This window comes from Apodemus sylvaticus, chromosome 19, assembly GCF_947179515.1.
Source record: "Apodemus sylvaticus chromosome 19, mApoSyl1.1, whole genome shotgun sequence".
In the NCBI taxonomy this organism is placed as follows: Eukaryota; Metazoa; Chordata; class Mammalia; order Rodentia; family Muridae; genus Apodemus; species Apodemus sylvaticus.
This window is the reverse complement of record NC_067490.1, coordinates 12,482,867-12,499,762: the sequence shown is the minus strand read 5'-3', so window position 1 is coordinate 12,499,762 and position 16,896 is coordinate 12,482,867. Positions and strand designations below refer to the sequence as shown.

The window sequence follows — 16,896 nt, the reverse complement described above, 5'->3', positions numbered from 1 at the left end:
CTCCCACTGTGGGCAGTGAGGCGGGAGCAGCCTTTGGCTGGACCCACCTAAGGAACCACACTTGTCGGTCCACTGTCCTCTACCTGGCTAACCTCAAGACTAGACACTTAGTCCTCCCTGGAATGCCCCCTTCCCTCTCTAGGCAATCAATCCCTCCTCTTAGTGGCTTTATCTGTTTCTGGAATTGTCATCTGTTCTTTGGGTCCTGGTACAGTGTTGGGAGTAGAGTGGTAGACCTCACCCTAAAACCTTGGGCTGCAGCCGCCCAGCTCCCCATTACTAAGAACTGTCCTCTGGGGCCTGCTTGTTCCGTAGTGCTTGAGCAGCCCCTGTTGAAGTTGGAGTTAGGATTCAGTTTCTGCAGATGCAGCTGTGGGCCCTGCATGCCTCTGACCCATCCTGAGTTCTTATCTCTACGACTCATCATTTATGCCTTTGCTGAGCTAAGAATTCCTCTTCCTGTCAGTGCTTCTGTGGCTGGAAGAGACCAAGGGGCTCCTGCCAGGGCTGTGTCTTAACATGGAGATCCAAACCATTGCCAGAATGGCAGCATCTGCCCCTGCCCAGAGGTGCACCCAGGAAAAACTCTTTTGTCACCTGAGAGAGAGAGACACACACACACAAACCCACCTTAGCAGAGTAGAGGACAGAGCAACCCTGATACCTGTCTGGGGAGACCCACCATGGTGATGGATCCAGGCTGACTGGTCCTGCACTTGGTGGCAGGTCAGTGCTTGTGAACATGAGTTTGTAAGCAGTATTGGCAATCCTTTCTGGAGCCTGGGCTCTGTGTGTGTGTGTGTGTGTGGGGGGGGGGGGGCTTCATCTTGCTCTGGCACTAAACCTGCATTTCAACTGGGAGCCATCAAGCCGCAGTGGGGTCCCTGCTAATCCTCCCCCACACTTGTGTTGTGGAGGCCTTGGGAGAGGACCAACACAAACTGGCCTGTCTCCATACCCGCTTCGCCTCCTCAGGTTTCAAAAGTTTCTCTCTGACATCTGTGGAGCTACAAATGCTGACCAACTCATGTGTAAAACTTCAGACTGTTCACCACATTCCACTGACCATCAACAAAGAAGGTAGGGCGGGGCTTCATGGTGTTGGGCTGGGTTCCTGGGCATCCGGCCAGGAGCAGGTTCCCCCCCCCCTTGAAGCTATTGCTGGGCAGTAGTCGAAGTGACTGACCATGGCTTTTGTCCCCCTAGCCATAGACTTGTAACACACGATCAGCACGGTGGATGTAAACCTAAGCTAACCCATTGAGTCCCACCAGGCATTGCATTCGTGCCACACAGGGGTCTGCCCACGTCACCCCGACCCCCTTTTCCTTGCTCTGGAGCTGTGTTTTGGTCGCTCCTTTGCCTGTGCTTTGAAGCCAACTAGATCCTCAGATTCTAAACGCAGAATCCACAGCGGGCACATACTCAGACGATGAGACCACATGCCCGGTGCTGGATCAGCCTCGCCCTCATCCTGGGGAGGCAGAAGGTTGACATCTTTGGTCTCTTGCACAGATGATGAGTCTCCTGGACTCTACGGCTTCCTGCATGTCATTGTCCACTCGGCCACCGGGTTTAAGCAGAGCTCAAGTGAGTAGCTGAGGGAGGGGGGGTGGGCGCTGTGAGCAAGCTTCAGTGGAGAAGGATTGTCCTCCAGGAAGGGCAGGAGGCCTGGGCAGCCCAGGGAAGCCAGTCAGATGTCCTCCAGGGGTGCCGTTCTTTGAGGGTCCATGCTGGTTGAAGCCTGCTGGGAATGGGATTGTTTTCCTCTGCTTCCCCCCCCCCCCTGCCCCTCCCCACACAGATCTGTCTCAGATCCTCAATGCATGAGCTGCCACCTGCTGGCAGGTCTTTTAATTATTAGGTCTGGAATTTGAGCTCAAAGCCTGATAGCACACAGCAAGATGCCAGGAAGCCTGATCTCCTGCTCCACAACCCCATCATCAGCTGTTGTGTTGCGTGGACAAGAGAATACCCCTTCCTCCCAGCTAGCTGCTCTAGCTTTCTGAGGGTGGCCACGCTGATCTCCTAGCCCAGCTCCCCTTCAAGCTCTTAGACCCATGTAGGAGACTGAAAGGCAAGTGCTTTGACAAATGCTACAAGATACAATTTAAAAAAAAATACTGAAAAATACAAAGTACTACAAAATGCAACAACAACTTAAGGAAAGTTTGTGTTTCACAGTTACAGGTCCTATGGTCCGTCACATAGGGATGTGATCACATTGTAGCCACACTCAGGAAGCAGAGGCCAGTGCTCAGCTCACCTTGTCCTTTTGATTTAGTTCATAGGTGTTCAGGGTGCCTCTTCTCACCTCTGCCCTTAGATAATTTTCTCACAGTCATGCCCCGAGAATTTTTTCCCCTTGGTGATTCTAATTCCCATCCTATTGATGATCAAGATTAGCTATTGAGATTCCATATTTTGTCAACTTGACACCCAGATATCACAGTGAAGCCGTAACCTTCAGCTCCGTGCCTGCATAGCCTCAGATGTGAAGTCCATCAGCTCTCAACTTCCCGCACTCCCCATAGTGTTTTCCAACTTCAACACTGCTTAAACGGCTCAAGTCTCATCTTAGCCAATCTGCTATAAAACAAAGACATGTTACATGTTTCCAACCTGCAGTAGCACAGAATAAACATTACCTTAGTATAAGGCAAGAAGGGGGCGGGGCGGAGGCATAGCAAGGGATGAAGGGATAAAGCAACAGTAAAATTCAGCAGGGCAAACACTAAATCCCGCGGCTAAATCGATCAGTATCTGGGACTCATGATGGAACTGTCTGAACTCCAAAAGGATTGGGTGGCCTCTCCCCTGCCCTGTTCTGCAGCATGCAGCCCCTCCCTTGGGCCAGAACCACCCCTGCACCTGCTGCTTTCCTTGGCAGCTATCCGTGGTCCTGGCAACTTCAGCATGCTGGGTCTCCATTGCAGCTTGGGCTTTATCCCTCATGGCTTTACCCATTGGCCTCCTGGGGCCTCCTTGAAGACACTACAACTCTGTCGTGCATTGTGTGGCTCCCTGGAACCGTTGTGCAAGATCCCATGATCCCCTCTGTCTTATAGCTTTTATAGAGTAAAAGACAATACTTTTCCAGTACCTTGAAGACAATACTGCCAAGTTCTGCTGCCAACTTGGCTTGGAGCCTGCCCCCCTTGCACCACAGTTGCTTCCCTCAGCTTCTGTGCACTGACCCCGGGGAAACAGGGCAGTTGATTTTCAGGAGCAGGGAACCTTTTGGCAGCACTCCTAGTGTTCTTAGTTAGGGTTTCATTGTTCTGAAGAGACACCATGACCAAGGCAACTCTTATAAAAGACAACATTTAATTGAGGCTGGCTTATAGTTTCAGAGGTTCAATCCATTGTTATCATGTTAAGGATCATGGCAGCTTCTAGACAGACTTACTGCTAGAGAAGCCAAGAGTTCTACATCTTGATTCAAAGGAAGCCAGGAAGAGAATCTCTTCCACGCTGGATGGAGTTTAACCTTAGGACCTCAACACCCACCCTCACAGTGACACACTTCCTCCAGTAAGGCCACACCTACTCCTGCAAGGCCACACCCCCTCATAGTGCCACTTCCCATGGGTCAAGCATATTCCAACCCCCACACTTAGTTTAGAATGTCTCCTTTCAAATGAATTTGCATTTTTACATTGGTTGCATGGGCCCTGCTTTACCTCAGGGCACCTTTCTTTTTGTCCCAATTCAAACACAAGGTTTGTCTTTAACAATTGCAGTCACGTTTTCACTCTCTAATTTCTCTGGGTCTTCTGGTCCTCCTAACTCCCACCAGAATGACTTACTGAACTGCTCACAGCATTCAAAGGCATTCCTAACCCAAATTTCCAGAACCACTATCAGACCTGTTACAGAAACACACATACGTACATACTCCCACTGCCGCTACCCCACCCCTGACCATCATTCATGCTAGTACTTTCTTGTATTAGTTACTCTTCTGGTTGTTGTGACAAACATCCCGACAAATGCAGCTTAAGGGGAGAAGGGTTTATCTTGGCTCATGGTCCTTCACAGCGCAGAAGTCATGAAGGCAGAGCTTGAGACGGCTGGTTCCATTGTATCCAGTCAGGAAGCAGCGAACGGTGAATGCTTACTCTAGCTTGCTTTCTGTCTTTAGTCAGTCTGTTGAAAGGTATCACCCAAGGTATCCCCTCATTTAGGGTAGGTCTTTGCATCTCAGCTGCAATAATCTCTCACAGTGGTTTGTTTGCAAAGGATAGCTATACGCAGTAAGTTGCTCAGATTAACCAGATGGATATTCCGTGAGCATCTTCCCCCCTTGCCAGACCTTCCCCCAGGGCTCATCCAGTAACAGGAAGATGATGCCCCAACTCTGACTTACCGCTCCTGACTTCGTGTGGTACTTTTCTGCGTGATGTCGTACTCTTTAAACTTAACATTCCCAAGCCAAACCTAGTTACTTGCAGCCTCTGGTCCACGTTGTGAGTCTTTGCTGTCAGCCAGATGCCATCCTCCATCAGTGTCTCAATCTGTCTGAACTCTTGGCACTGTCGTAGGTAGCTGTCCTGTTCCACTATACTGTCCCCTTGCCCTGTGCATCAAATGTCATTAGCCTTCAAGTCCTCCCTTGCTCCTCATCTGGGTTTTTTCTAAACTGCAGAACTCCCTCCCGCCCATTCTTTGCCACTTAGAGTTGGTCGGATCACACACACCGCCAGGCAGGTGCCTCCTTTTCCTCCTGTGCCCGCCCACACTGGTGTGGAACTTCCTGTGCACTAACGCCACGTGGTGACATTCATGTCAGGTGCTGCTCAGATCATGGAAGCTTCTCCTGAGTCTCCAGTTTCTGGGATGGGGGACATCTGCTGTGGCCTCTCACCCCACCCTGGCTGCCAGGGCGTCTGGCCCCGTCCTCCCTGTCACCCAGCACAGGTTCCCTGTCACCCAGCACAGGTTCCCTGTCACCCAGCACAGGTTCCCTGTCACCCAGCACAGGTTCCCTGTCACCCAGCACAGGCTCCCTGTCACTGAAGGGCCTTTAACAGCCAGTTGCTGAGTGAGTGGATATTTTTAGAAGTACTGTTGCCCAACTCCTCTGGCAGGGCCAAGGGTATTGCATGAGGGACTGGGTTTGTGCCAGCCCGTGTTTGGGTTATTTTACGGAGGACAGCCCCTTGTCTCCTGCTTTTGTAGCTAGCACCTGCTCTTAGGAAGAAGCTGGCAGTGTAGAAATGAGTCACATTCTCTCTGCCTCTTTCTCACAGATCTGTACTGCACCCTGGAGGTGGATTCCTTTGGATATTTTGTGAATAAAGCGAAGACTCGAGTCTACAGGGACACGACTGAGCCGAACTGGAATGAGGTGAGGAGGCCGCTTCCAACAGGATGTTTTCCACAGCTCTTAATCTCCAGGGGCTCCCTAAGGGCTTCCCCGAAGGAAAGCCACATGGTTGCCAGCATTCCTGGAATCTCCTAGAGCTTGGGGGTGGGAGGTGAGTGAGGGTAGGGGAAGGTGTGTGTTAGAGCCAAGAGATCTTATCTCTGTGTTCCTGAGAGTCTTACCCGCCCACCCCAGCACAGAGAAGGAACCTGTTTTTCCAGAGAAGTGTTTGAAGAGAATACTTGAGAAGGACTCTGGCATCCTGCTAGAGCCTGTTGTATATTGTTAGGGTCCTGTCTTCATTTTTCCTCGGAAGCTGGAATGAATGAGCTCATGTGGCTATTCTGGTTTTCCAGAGAAAGTCCTTAGTCCCTGTTTGTCAGGTCTGTAGGCCTGGCCCCCTGGACCTTCCTGATTGTTTCCAAGGGCCCTGTGAGTTTGTCTTGAGACACCAGGTTTGTGTAGTCTGCTGTCTGTACTCCCCTGACCTTGGCTCTTGGGAGTGGAATGATCTATGGAGGCAGCGTGCGTGCGTGACATCCTCGTGCCTGGCTCACTATCGGTCTTTTTAAAGAACCTTTGTTTAGTCCGAACAGCCAAGCTACAGGACTGCCTCCCAACCCTTGCCCAAAGCAGAGCGCCAGGCAGCTCGGTCTAATCTACCTTGACTGTGTCTCTAGCGGTGTGACTGGGACCGGATCCCAGACCTTACCGTGTAGCATCCCACATCATCTGTCATTACACATGTTGTCTAAATAGGACAAGGATGCAAGGGCCTGGTAGTTACCTCTTTGGACATCTCAGCACAAAAGGCCAAATATAAGCTACGACTAGCAGGAGGAAGCCATAGGAGGCTTGCTTGGTGATACATTGTAGTTCCGGTACATGAAGGTAGAGGCAGGAGAATTGCCTAAGCCTTCAAGACTAGACTGGGCTACATAGTAAGTGACGTCAGCTCCATCTTAAAAAAAAAGAAGCTACATGAGACCCATTGTAGGAGGCATTTCAGAAAGCAAGGTAGGAGGCGGGCAGTGGTGGCGCATGCCTGTAATCCCAGCACTCTGGGAGGCAGAGGCAGGCGGATTTCTGAGTTCGAGGCCAGCCTGGTTTACAGAGTGAGTTCCAGGACAGCCAGGGCTATACAGAGAGAGCCTGTCTAGACAAGACCAAATCCAAAAAAACCAAAAAATAAAGAAAAAAAGAAAAGAAAGAAAGAAAACAAGGGAGGTGGGGAATTGCGACCTTCACAGAGGCAACAGAGATGGATTCTAGGTAGGTTGCGAAAGGTCCAGGTAGGACTCATCATTCCAAAGTTCTAGAGAGGCCTTGAGAGGTCAGGGTTATCTGGTGTGTACATGCGGGTCATCCAGGGAATTCACATACTCCTGACACAGCTTCCCAGAAAGAGCTGCTCTGCCCAAGTCAAGCCACGCAAGCATGAGGACCAATAGAAAATGCAGAATTTATTGGGGGCTTAGAAGGTTGATAGAGGAGCAAGTTATCTCCACGTTAAGCAGCAGGCAAAGCTCAAGGGATCGTTCCAATGCCTTCTGTCCTGCCTATCCATGGATTACAGTTTATTTTAAAATAGAATTTACTGAAGCCGGAGCTTGTACTTGTAAACACTGAATTGTGACCCTAATCCCGATTTCATCTTCAGTCTTAAGTTCACAGCAGATTTAAGAGAAAGGGTAGGAACTCACACGTATTTCCCATTGTTGAAATCCTATATGATGTAATTTGCCTGCATCAATAAAGCCCGCGTCACCCAGAGGCTGCCGCTGATGTGAGATGTATACTCTGGATTTTCACAAATAAACGGTGACTTGTATCTTCTGTTATGCCACAGCCTTCCAAACTTACCAAATATCCTTCTCTAATAATCACCCAGTGCTGTTGGCATCCAGACTATTCTTCCGAGTTAGGCGCTGGTATGCCAAGTTTGAAATAGGTTTGAGGGGGTTTAAAAGCTTCCAGAAACATCCGGTCAGAGACCCACAGTATAGGGACAGGGATGCCAACGGGGATGCTAATGAAGGTCCCAGGACCAAATGAGGGCCACCATTTGCTGTTGAGCGGTGGTTCAGACATGACATTGGACTGACTTGTACTTGATTGGACCTGTTTGTTCATGGGTAACTTCCTTTCTTTTGGGGAACCACAGGAGTTTGAGATAGAGCTAGAAGGCTCCCAGACCCTGCGGATTCTATGTTACGAAAAGTGTTACAACAAGATGAAGATGACGAAGGAGGATGGCGAGAGCGCAGACAAGCTCATGGGGAAAGGCCAGGTCCAGGTGAGCCCGCCCTGCCCCACCCCACCCCACCCCACCCAGATGTTCCATGGCCTCTCCCACTTGAAGCTGCTGAAATGGCCTAACTCTCGGGATGGAGTGGGTGGCCAGCCCTGTCACGGGTCTTTTCTTTCTCTCTGTCTGTGATTCCTGTCTTGTTCCTAAATCACAAATATGTATATATCTTTGTCAAACTTGTCCTTGCAGCTGAAGCCATAGCTTCTCTATGTGCACACTAGAAGCTCACAGCAGATGGTTAGGTGGTGCCATGGGCTAAAATTGGTTATAAAACCATCTCCCTTTGGAAAAGCAGGAGTCCAGAGCCTGCTCATTTTCTGTCTGGGGCATAGACCCAGTTTCCAGCTGCTCTCCTGAACAGCGTACACACAGGTCCCCCAGAGTTAGCCTAGGAGGGCCCTTAGGTAGGCCGAGAGAATGAGCCTTTATAGGCCTGGCGCAGGGCTCCCAGCCCTCAGGAAGGGCCATTTGGGTCCCCAGTCCCTTTGAAACTCTATACAGCCTAGAAGCATCGCCAAGGCTCACTGTTTCCTGGCAGACAGGAGCTGGCCCACTACTCGGAGTTTCTCATGGCTTTGCTTAACAGTTCTACAGGAGTAGCTAGGAGAACATCTGGATTGCCGCCATCTGTGCGGCACACAGCTGTGGTCTCTCTGGTGTGTCTCTCAAGGCCAGGCTGGACTACATAGAGAAATCCTGTTTCAAAAATAAAAAGTTCTAGTACCTATTGCTTTTTTTTTTAACAGTCTAGTTCTTTCTAGGGTCAGTTATCTATCTATCTATCTATCTATCTATCTATCTATCTATCTATCTATCTAACTATTTATTTAATGGGCGAGCACAGCATACCACAGTTGGCTTACAGAGGCCATAGGACATCTCCTTTCACCTTGAAGCAGAGTCTTTTGTTCCTGCTGCTGGGCTGTGAGCTCCCAGGCGATTCTCCTGCCTCTTTTCTCACCATCCTTACAGTGCATCTCGCTACACACAGCCCAGACACTTCTATCTGACCTGGGAGGGTGAGTCAGGCCTTATGTACTGCCTCAACTTTCTATCTTCATGTGAGGCCACTCAGAGGAGAAAGGACATCCCAGACACCTGTGAGGGCTCAGTCCACACCCACAGGGACCAGCTTCCTTCCCCAGGGACAGGACGTAAAGTTCACCCTGTGAGAAAACAGTGCCGGGGTGAGGAGGGGAAAGGTGAGCTCCCCTAAATCAGTTCTTGCGTCGAGAAGAGAACCCACGTTCCCTTCACTCAGATTAGAAAATCTCTGTCCCCTACCTGGCCAGTGTCCTTAGAGATGCAGGCGACTGCCTGATTTATGTTCAGGAACTGGGGGGTGGAAGTGGGGGTGGGGGACGTTCGGGTCTCAAGGGATTACCGTACATGATGAGCAGACTGGAAAACAAGAATGATCCTCTAGACATCCTGTCTGTGCCCTGTCCTGCTGCCACCACCAGCTCTTGCAGGCTTTGTACTGAGCCAGCCACAGAGCAACCACACAGTCCTTGGATGTCAAGGAAGTTCTCAGATTGGTTTGGTTTGGTTTTTCAAGACAGAGTCTCTCTCTGTGTAGCCCTGCCTATCCTGAAGCTCACTCTGTAGACTAGGCTGGTCTTGAACTTACAGAGATCTGCCTCCCTCTGCTGGCTAGATTTTTTTTTTTAAATATCTTATGTACCAATGCATGTTTTGCCTGCATGTATGTCTGTGTCCTACATGTGTGTCTGGTCCTGAGGGGGGCAGAAAAGGGATCCCTGTCCCCTGGAATTTGAGTGGCTCTGAGCTGCAGTGTTGGGGATACAAACTGACCCTGGGTCCTCTGCAAAAGCAGTAGGTGATTTCAACCATTGAGCTGTTTCTCTAGCCCTAGTATTGATCTTTGGGGTGGTGGTCGTCTTCATCATCGTCAGGGTGGGAGGATGTTGTTTGCTTGGTTTGGTTTGGGTCTTTTGAGACAGGATTTCTCCTTGTAGCCCTGACTGTCCTAGAACTCACTCTGTAGACCAAGCTGGTCTCGAACTTAGAGATCCACCTGCTTTTGCCTCCTGATTGCTAGAACTTAAGGCGTGTGCTGCCATGCCTGACTCACTTTTGACTCCCAAGTGCCGAAACCAAAGGCGTGTGCCACCGTGCCCAGCTCACAGAACGTAGTGTTTGCACATCTACCAAGTGGCAGTTACAGATCTGCAGTTACAGATTGACATGATGCAGGCCCTTGTTCTGGGCCGTATTGGCCAGTTTTTCCACAGCATGACAAAATTCTTGAAGTTGATCCCTAAGAAGAAAGGTTTCATTCAGCTCGGCTTTGGAGCTGAGAAGACCGTCATATTGGTATTGGTAATGATTCAGAAAGGTGAGGTTGTATCTTGAAACCGGAATCCAGGGAGCAGTTTGGGGACTCAGGCTTGATCTCGAAACTTGTCTACACTGCCAACCCAGACCTCAGGTGTCTTGTGAGGGCTTTCCCTTCCCCAAAACACCTCCTTTAGTGGCTTTAGAACCTCACACTAGGCCCCACCTCTGAAAGCGCCCACTTTCTCCAGACTGTCACACTGAGGGATGTGCACATCCAGACTGTAACACGTGCTTCCCCCGCCCCCATGCTCACAGTAGGCCTTTTATAGAAGGGAGTACTGAACCCAGGACCTTGCACTGTTGAGCATACATTCTGCCACTGACCTACTGGCCCCCGTGCCTTCTTATTTTAGTTGGAAACAGTCTTATTGATTTGCCTAGGTGAGCCTTGAACTCACAGACAGGCCAACTGCTTCAGCCTCCTTAGTAGCTGGGATCATGCATGCGCTCTTACATCCAGCTGCAGCAGGTCTTGGAGAGCGCTCATTTGGCATTAGGAAACACTTTCCCAGGTGCTTCAGGTCGTCCTCTGGTAAGCAGTGCTGTCTGTGACTGGTTAGCACCAGCATCCATTACTCTACCTCAACCCCTAGGCATCTGCCCACAACCCAAGCATTCTTCATACACACCCCAGGTCCTGATTCCCCTCTTGAAGCCTCAGTTACCCAGCTCACTCGAGGGTGTAGAGAGAACATCTTGTGTATTGTATGGCTGCCTCGACTGTCAATTATAAAGCCTATGGCCTGTAGCTTAGTCAGGAAATAGAAGGCAGGACCTCAGGAGGAGAAAGAATTCTGGGAGAGAGAGAGGTGGGGAGATTCCACGGGAAGATATGACAAGCTAGATGTATGTGTGATGCCGAGCCCAGGTAACCAGCCATCTGGCAAAATATAGGCTAGAGTAAATGGAATATTTTAAGTTCTATCTAGTGAGAGAAGAGCCTAGCTCTATGCCCATGGTAGTTGTAAATATATTTTTTGAGTCTGAGTCTTTTTTCTGGGAGTAGGAGCTGGAGGAAAAACCAGTACTCACTTCTATACAAGGGTGATTACGAGAATGCCAACAGACTGGGTGTCTGGCCTCTGTGTGGGTTTATCAAGTTAGCAAAGAGAAATTCAGGTCCGGGGCTGGAGAGGTGCCTCAGTGGTTAAGAGCACTGACTGCTCTTCCGAAGGTCCTGAGATCAAATCCCAGCAACCACTTGGTGGCTCTCAACCATCTGTAATGAGGTCTGGCGCCCTCTTCTGGAGCGTCTGAAGACATCTACAGTATCCTTACATGTAATAAATGAATCTATTAAAAAGAAAAAAGAAATTCAGGTGCCACTAGTTGTTGACTTAAAGGACTTGAATTCTCACCTTGACTCTTGGGAACGGTTGGATTTGAACCAGGGCCTCTAAGTACTACCACGAGAAATCGAGGGGTCCCAGTGGAAGTGAACAGAGCTAGCTTATCAAACCAAGCTTCTTGGAAACCTCCTTGCTCTGATGCCACCGTCTCAACAAAATGTTTCCTGATGCATTTGTTTTTCTGTCAGGCCGTGTGAACGCACCGCGACAGCCTAGCTAAGAGAAGAGAATTTTCTGGTGCCAGAAAGCAATGAAGGCAGCAAAGACAGATATACTCAGGACACTTCCAAGAGGGAAGAGACACCGTCGTATAGGACAGGGCTCAACTCCAGATACAGCAAAGGCCAGTGGGAATTTACAGCCAAGAAGCAGGGCAAGGGTCAGTGGGTGGAGATTAATAAGAGGAAATGTCTTGTGTGAAGAGGGTTCTGGCTCGAGCAGCCCAATGGGATTTTTTTTTTGTCTGAAAGAAGGTCATGTGAGCAGACATTACCTGGAGACAACCCAACTAAATATCAAAGATGGGGGTGGGGGGGCACACCTGTAATCCAGCACTTTGGAGGTAGATAGGGAAAAAAATCCACAGCTAGTCACAACCACATAGTGAATTATTTGAGGCCAGCCTGGGCTCTGTGAGGCACTGTCAAAATAATAATAGTTCATGATGATGATGGTGGTGGTGGTGATGATGATGATGATGATAATGGAGAGATTGGTTAGTTGATACGGAGGCTTGTAATCCCAGCTCTTGGGAAACTGAGACAGGCAGGTCCCGTGAGGGCTCTCTGGCCAGCCATGTCTGTCTTACCCCACAAATTCCAGGTCAGTAAGAGACCCTAATTCACTCAATAAAAACAAAGTGGAAAGCACCTGAGAAATGACTCCTGAGGTTGGCCTTGGCCTCCACAAACACACACACACACACACACACACACACACGAGACACACGCAGACACACACATACAAAAATATAAATATATATATATAAATATATACATACTACATACACACATACATCCATATTCAGGGTATATGTTCCTAGAAAAACCCATTTAATGGGCTTCTTATTCAGACTGGGATTTTGCCCAGGCGTGAAGCCATATTGAACAAATCTCAGACACTGAATAGTCCGGCAAAGAGGATGGTCTCTGTCCACACCCCCCAGCCCCGCTGTGCCCTGTGTGACCCAAGTGAGTCAGCCCTTCACCCCTGCCCCCAGCCTCGTGTCGGATGGAGTGGGAGACTCGCTACGTCTGCGGCTCAGTGACGGCTCGGTGACGTGTCAGCGTCACCCAGACCCTGTCAGCATGTGGTGCTATTATTACTGTTGCTATTTTGTCACCATCATTGTCACTGAAGAGGCACCAGAGACTGTCGGCTCCTGCTCCAGCCTCCGGTCACCACTGTGGTTGGATAGATGAATGGCCTGGGGGACTTCTTTACACAGGAAGGAACCCAAGCACTTGAAAAGGGTCTAAGTGACTCATGCCCGCCTACACAGTGGCCGGCCTGTCTCCTAGCAACGAGGGCTCATCCGTGGGATCCCAGAGGAAGGAAGAAGGAGGAGGAAGAGGAGCAGTGTTACGATCACGGCCTGACACTCACCCTGGCTCTGTCCTCCCACCCCTGGCTTCTCACCTGCGGATGCTGTTTTCTAGGTTAGGTGTAGCTGAGAAAGCCGTCTGTGACTTGTCAGGGCGGCTTCCCTGAGCCAGACTTCCCTGATGCTGTTGATGCCTTCCACGCGTGCCTTTGTGGGTGGGCGCCTAACCGTCCATTTCCCGCTGCTGGGAGTTGGTGAGGAATGGGAACCCAGGCTCAGAAACTGAGTAGAGAGATGTCCTGTGAGGTGAGACTGCATGCTGAGATGCAGAAGATGCGGCCCTGAACACCAGAGGGAGGACAGGAAGAAGCCCAGACTCAGGCAGGACAGCAGGGCCCGAGAGAAGGGCCAGAATGGAAACTGAGGCTCTGATGGTACTATTCACGGTACTATTCACGCACGTCCACGGACTGGGAGCGCCAGACTCTTCCGAGGTTAAGGCCCTGCCTCAGGATGCCTCTTCTCTCCATAAATGGTATTCACCACACTTAGTCCGAGAGCCACAGCCCGAGTCTTTGGATTCCGCCCCTGCTCTTTCTTTCCACGGCTGTCCCAGTTGACGTATCAGGTCCCCACTTCTCTCCCTGAAGAACAGAGGTTCCACAAGAGAAAGAGTAGAGCGCTCCCTCTTTCTGAACCCAGGACGCATTGGATCCCCATGCCAGAAAGAGAAAGGGATGTGGTGGCAGGGACTGACCTGGACACCGTCGCCAGGATGGTGACACCTGTTCAGAGAGTCACCAGCAAGAAGAATATGAGCCCTTCTTGCGCAGTTTCATACACAGCTCTTTGGTCCTTTTCAGGATAGGCCCAAGCTTCTCTGGGTCACCTAAGCAAAGAGCTCATCACACACCAGGGCCTGTTGTGTTACACTGCCCTCGTGAGGAAGGACCTAGATGCCTTCCAGACTCCAAGACATTTATCCCCAGGCTTTGTAATCTCCAGAGAGACTCAAGAAAGACTCTACAGATGTGCCAAAAGCCAGGGTCAGCCTGCTGCAAGGTCACACCGGTCTCCTCAGATATCCCTGATGGAGGGGCCAGCTATGGCTGTAGGGAGATCTCAGGAAGGGACACTAGGTGTATCTTCAGGTCATACCCCAAGGCCAGCAGTTCCCAGGACTGGAAGGAAGCCATTCAGCAGCCTGACAGCATGCGGTCAGGACAGGGACAGGATCCCGAAAGCACCATCCTCAGCTAGGGCCACCGTGCAAGGGAGACCATGAGACTCGGTAAAGCCAGGTCTGTTGGAGCCCTGTACCCGTTATAGATTTCTCTCTTCCCTCTTCGCTTCTCTCATCTCTACTCATAAACTCTGTGGGCTGCCAAATTCTCACAGCCCTGTTCCTTCCTGGGGATTAACGATATACTGAGTTGTAGAATCTCGTTCCATTTCTTTCCTCTTGTACCATCCTCCTGCTGGGGTTATGTCTCAGGTTCCCACACAGCCACCTGGGTAATAATAGCTTTTGCCTTAGAGATGTGTCCATTCTTCACATTTCGTATCAACAGAATAATGCCAGGGGTACTCTTCTGTGACGGTATTTTCTGGGTTCTTATTTTTGGAGCAGGGGAGGTTGTTTTGTTTTTGAGACAGGGTTTCTCTTTATAGCCCAGGCTGGCCTCGAACTCACGGAGATCCCACCTGCCTCTGCCTCCCAAGTGCTGGGATTAAAGGCGTGTGCCATCACCACCCAGATGACCATTGCTTTTAAGGGTTATCTTTATTATTATCATTATTATTTTTTGTTTGTTTGTTTTTTCGAGACAGGGTTTCTCTGTGTAACCCTGGCTGTCCTGGAACTCACTCTGTAGACCAGGCTGGCCTCGAACTCAGAAATCCGCCTGCCTCTGCCTCCCAGAGTGCTGGGATTAAAGGCGTGTGCCATCACCACCCAGATGACCATTGCTTTTAAGGGTTATCTTTATTATTATCATTATTATTTTTTGTGTGTTTGTTTGTTTTTTCAAGACAGGGTTTCTCTGTGTAACCCTGGCTGTCCTGGAACTCACTCTGTAGACCAGGCTGGCCTCGAACTCAGAAATCCGCCTGCCTCTGCCTCCCAGAGTGCTGGGATTAAAGGCGTGCGCCACCACCATCCAGCCATTATTATTATTATTATTATCATCATCATCATCATCATCAGTAGTAGTAGTAGTAGTTGTAGTAGTAAAGCATTAGTAGCATCACTAGTAGCTAAATAAAATCGCCCTGTCACGGCCCGCTTTTGTTTCTCTGGTCACTTGGCTTGCTTCCACTTTAGTTATGGTTGGTGCTACCGTGATCCCTTGCTTGGTGTAAGTGAATACGGACAGTTGTTTCCCAGCTGTAGGTAGAGGAGGCTCCGGGGCCGCTTCAGCGCCTGTCCTGGTTGAACTTGGGCCTTCCATAGACTGCTATAGACGAGGCAGTTTCCCAGGCATCCCCCAGACCCACTGACCACAGCTGTTCTTCTGAGTCTCTGTCTGGTTGGTCCATTTCGGGGGAGTGTCCGGTGTAGTACAGGTTGCCCTTCTGAGACCACTGTGAACACACATGCTGGCTGCCCAGAGCCTGTGTGGCGCAGTGTCATCACACAACCACAAGGGCATTGAGGGCTTCAGCTCTGCCCTGTGCTTCTGTTCCAAGGCCCTGCCCCCTCAGCCATCAGTTTTTTCCAAAGCCCAGCCTCTTGCCTGTTTAATTCCCTGAAACTTTAGCTGCGTGGGAAAGCGTGCCAGCCTTCCGTGTGGCTTGCAGTGCCGCCCAGCCCGCTCCGTCCTGTTATTCTGCTAACAAGGTTTCTGCTCTGCTAAGCACATTCTGTCCTTTGAGGCGAATCCGCCAGTTCGAGGCTTCTGTGAGGACTGACTACTCAGACACCAACATGAGCTACAAACGGGGACTGACTCCAGCAGCTCTAGGCAGAGTTCGATGATAGGTCCCGGCGATTAACAGTGAACCTTGTGTAGACCAGGCAGTATGGACCTTGTTCCCTGCAGCTTGCCTGCAGGGAACAAGGTCGACACTCCAGATGCTCTCTGCCCCGATTCTTTGGAGGCCGTACGTGTGATGTAGAAGCATCAGCAGGCCTTACAGACATTCTTTCAAGATGCTGCCGGCCTGAAGCAGACTGACCAGTAACACCCACGTTACTCAGTGTCTCTAAATTTGGACCTCCGGAAGCCACCACTTGAAAAGGAGACTCCGCGTAAGAGGTGGCTGTGACTTATCTGAATTCCCGTAACCAATAGACTTTGGAGCAGGAGCTGGTTTTCCCATATACTGACAAAGAAAAAAGAAAAAAACAAAGTGGAATGTATGGGTGATGGGAAACTCTGACCTTGGCTGGCCCAGCTGTAGGGTGGAGCTTCCCTGAGAGCCTGCTCAAAAGGAGCAGAGGCCAGGAACTCACCACCACTACCACTGCACTGCCGTTTCTTCACAAACCTCTTGCTGCCCGATCCCCGTCGCCATGCAGGGCCTCATTCGGTTTTTCTACCCCAGCCGGGGAAGCCGGAGCCGGATAGCCTCTGCAGAGAAACAGCTGTGTGCCCGAGGCACTGCCCTGTGGACTCACATCCGATGTCTGGTGTGCAGGGGCAAGGTGGGCCAGTCAGGACCTGGGATCCCCTGGAGGGCCGGGAAGGGGTGGGACCCAGATGTGTCAGGCAGCTGCTCCCCTCGACCCACTGTTCCTTCTCACCTGGTCTTTGGACTGCTCATCCATGGCCTTTGTTGATCCTGGGTTTCTAGGGAGGAGGGGGTCTCCATAATTACTGTCCTAAGACGGGAAAGGGGGGTAGCCGAGACACAGTAGGCCCTGGGATTCCTACAAGGAATTTCTAAGCCAGGGCAGGGAGCTGCCCCACACCACAGACCCCCACCCTGAAAGGAGCTTAATTCTTTGTAGAAAGACTCTGGG

The 16,896-nt window shown here is 50.5% G+C and overlaps 1 protein-coding gene across 1 annotated transcript in view; it reads left to right on the top strand.

Moving 5' to 3' along the window:
• Bcr (BCR activator of RhoGEF and GTPase) overlaps window positions 1-16,896 on the top strand; it is a 129,682-nt gene that overhangs the window by 104,444 nt on the left and 8,342 nt on the right. The window contains exons 13-16 of the mRNA XM_052163220.1: window positions 976-1,080; window positions 1,516-1,590; window positions 5,253-5,350; window positions 7,533-7,664. Coding sequence (XP_052019180.1) covers window positions 976-1,080; window positions 1,516-1,590; window positions 5,253-5,350; window positions 7,533-7,664 — 410 coding nt within the window. The remainder of the gene's footprint in view (window positions 1-975; window positions 1,081-1,515; window positions 1,591-5,252; window positions 5,351-7,532; window positions 7,665-16,896) is intronic.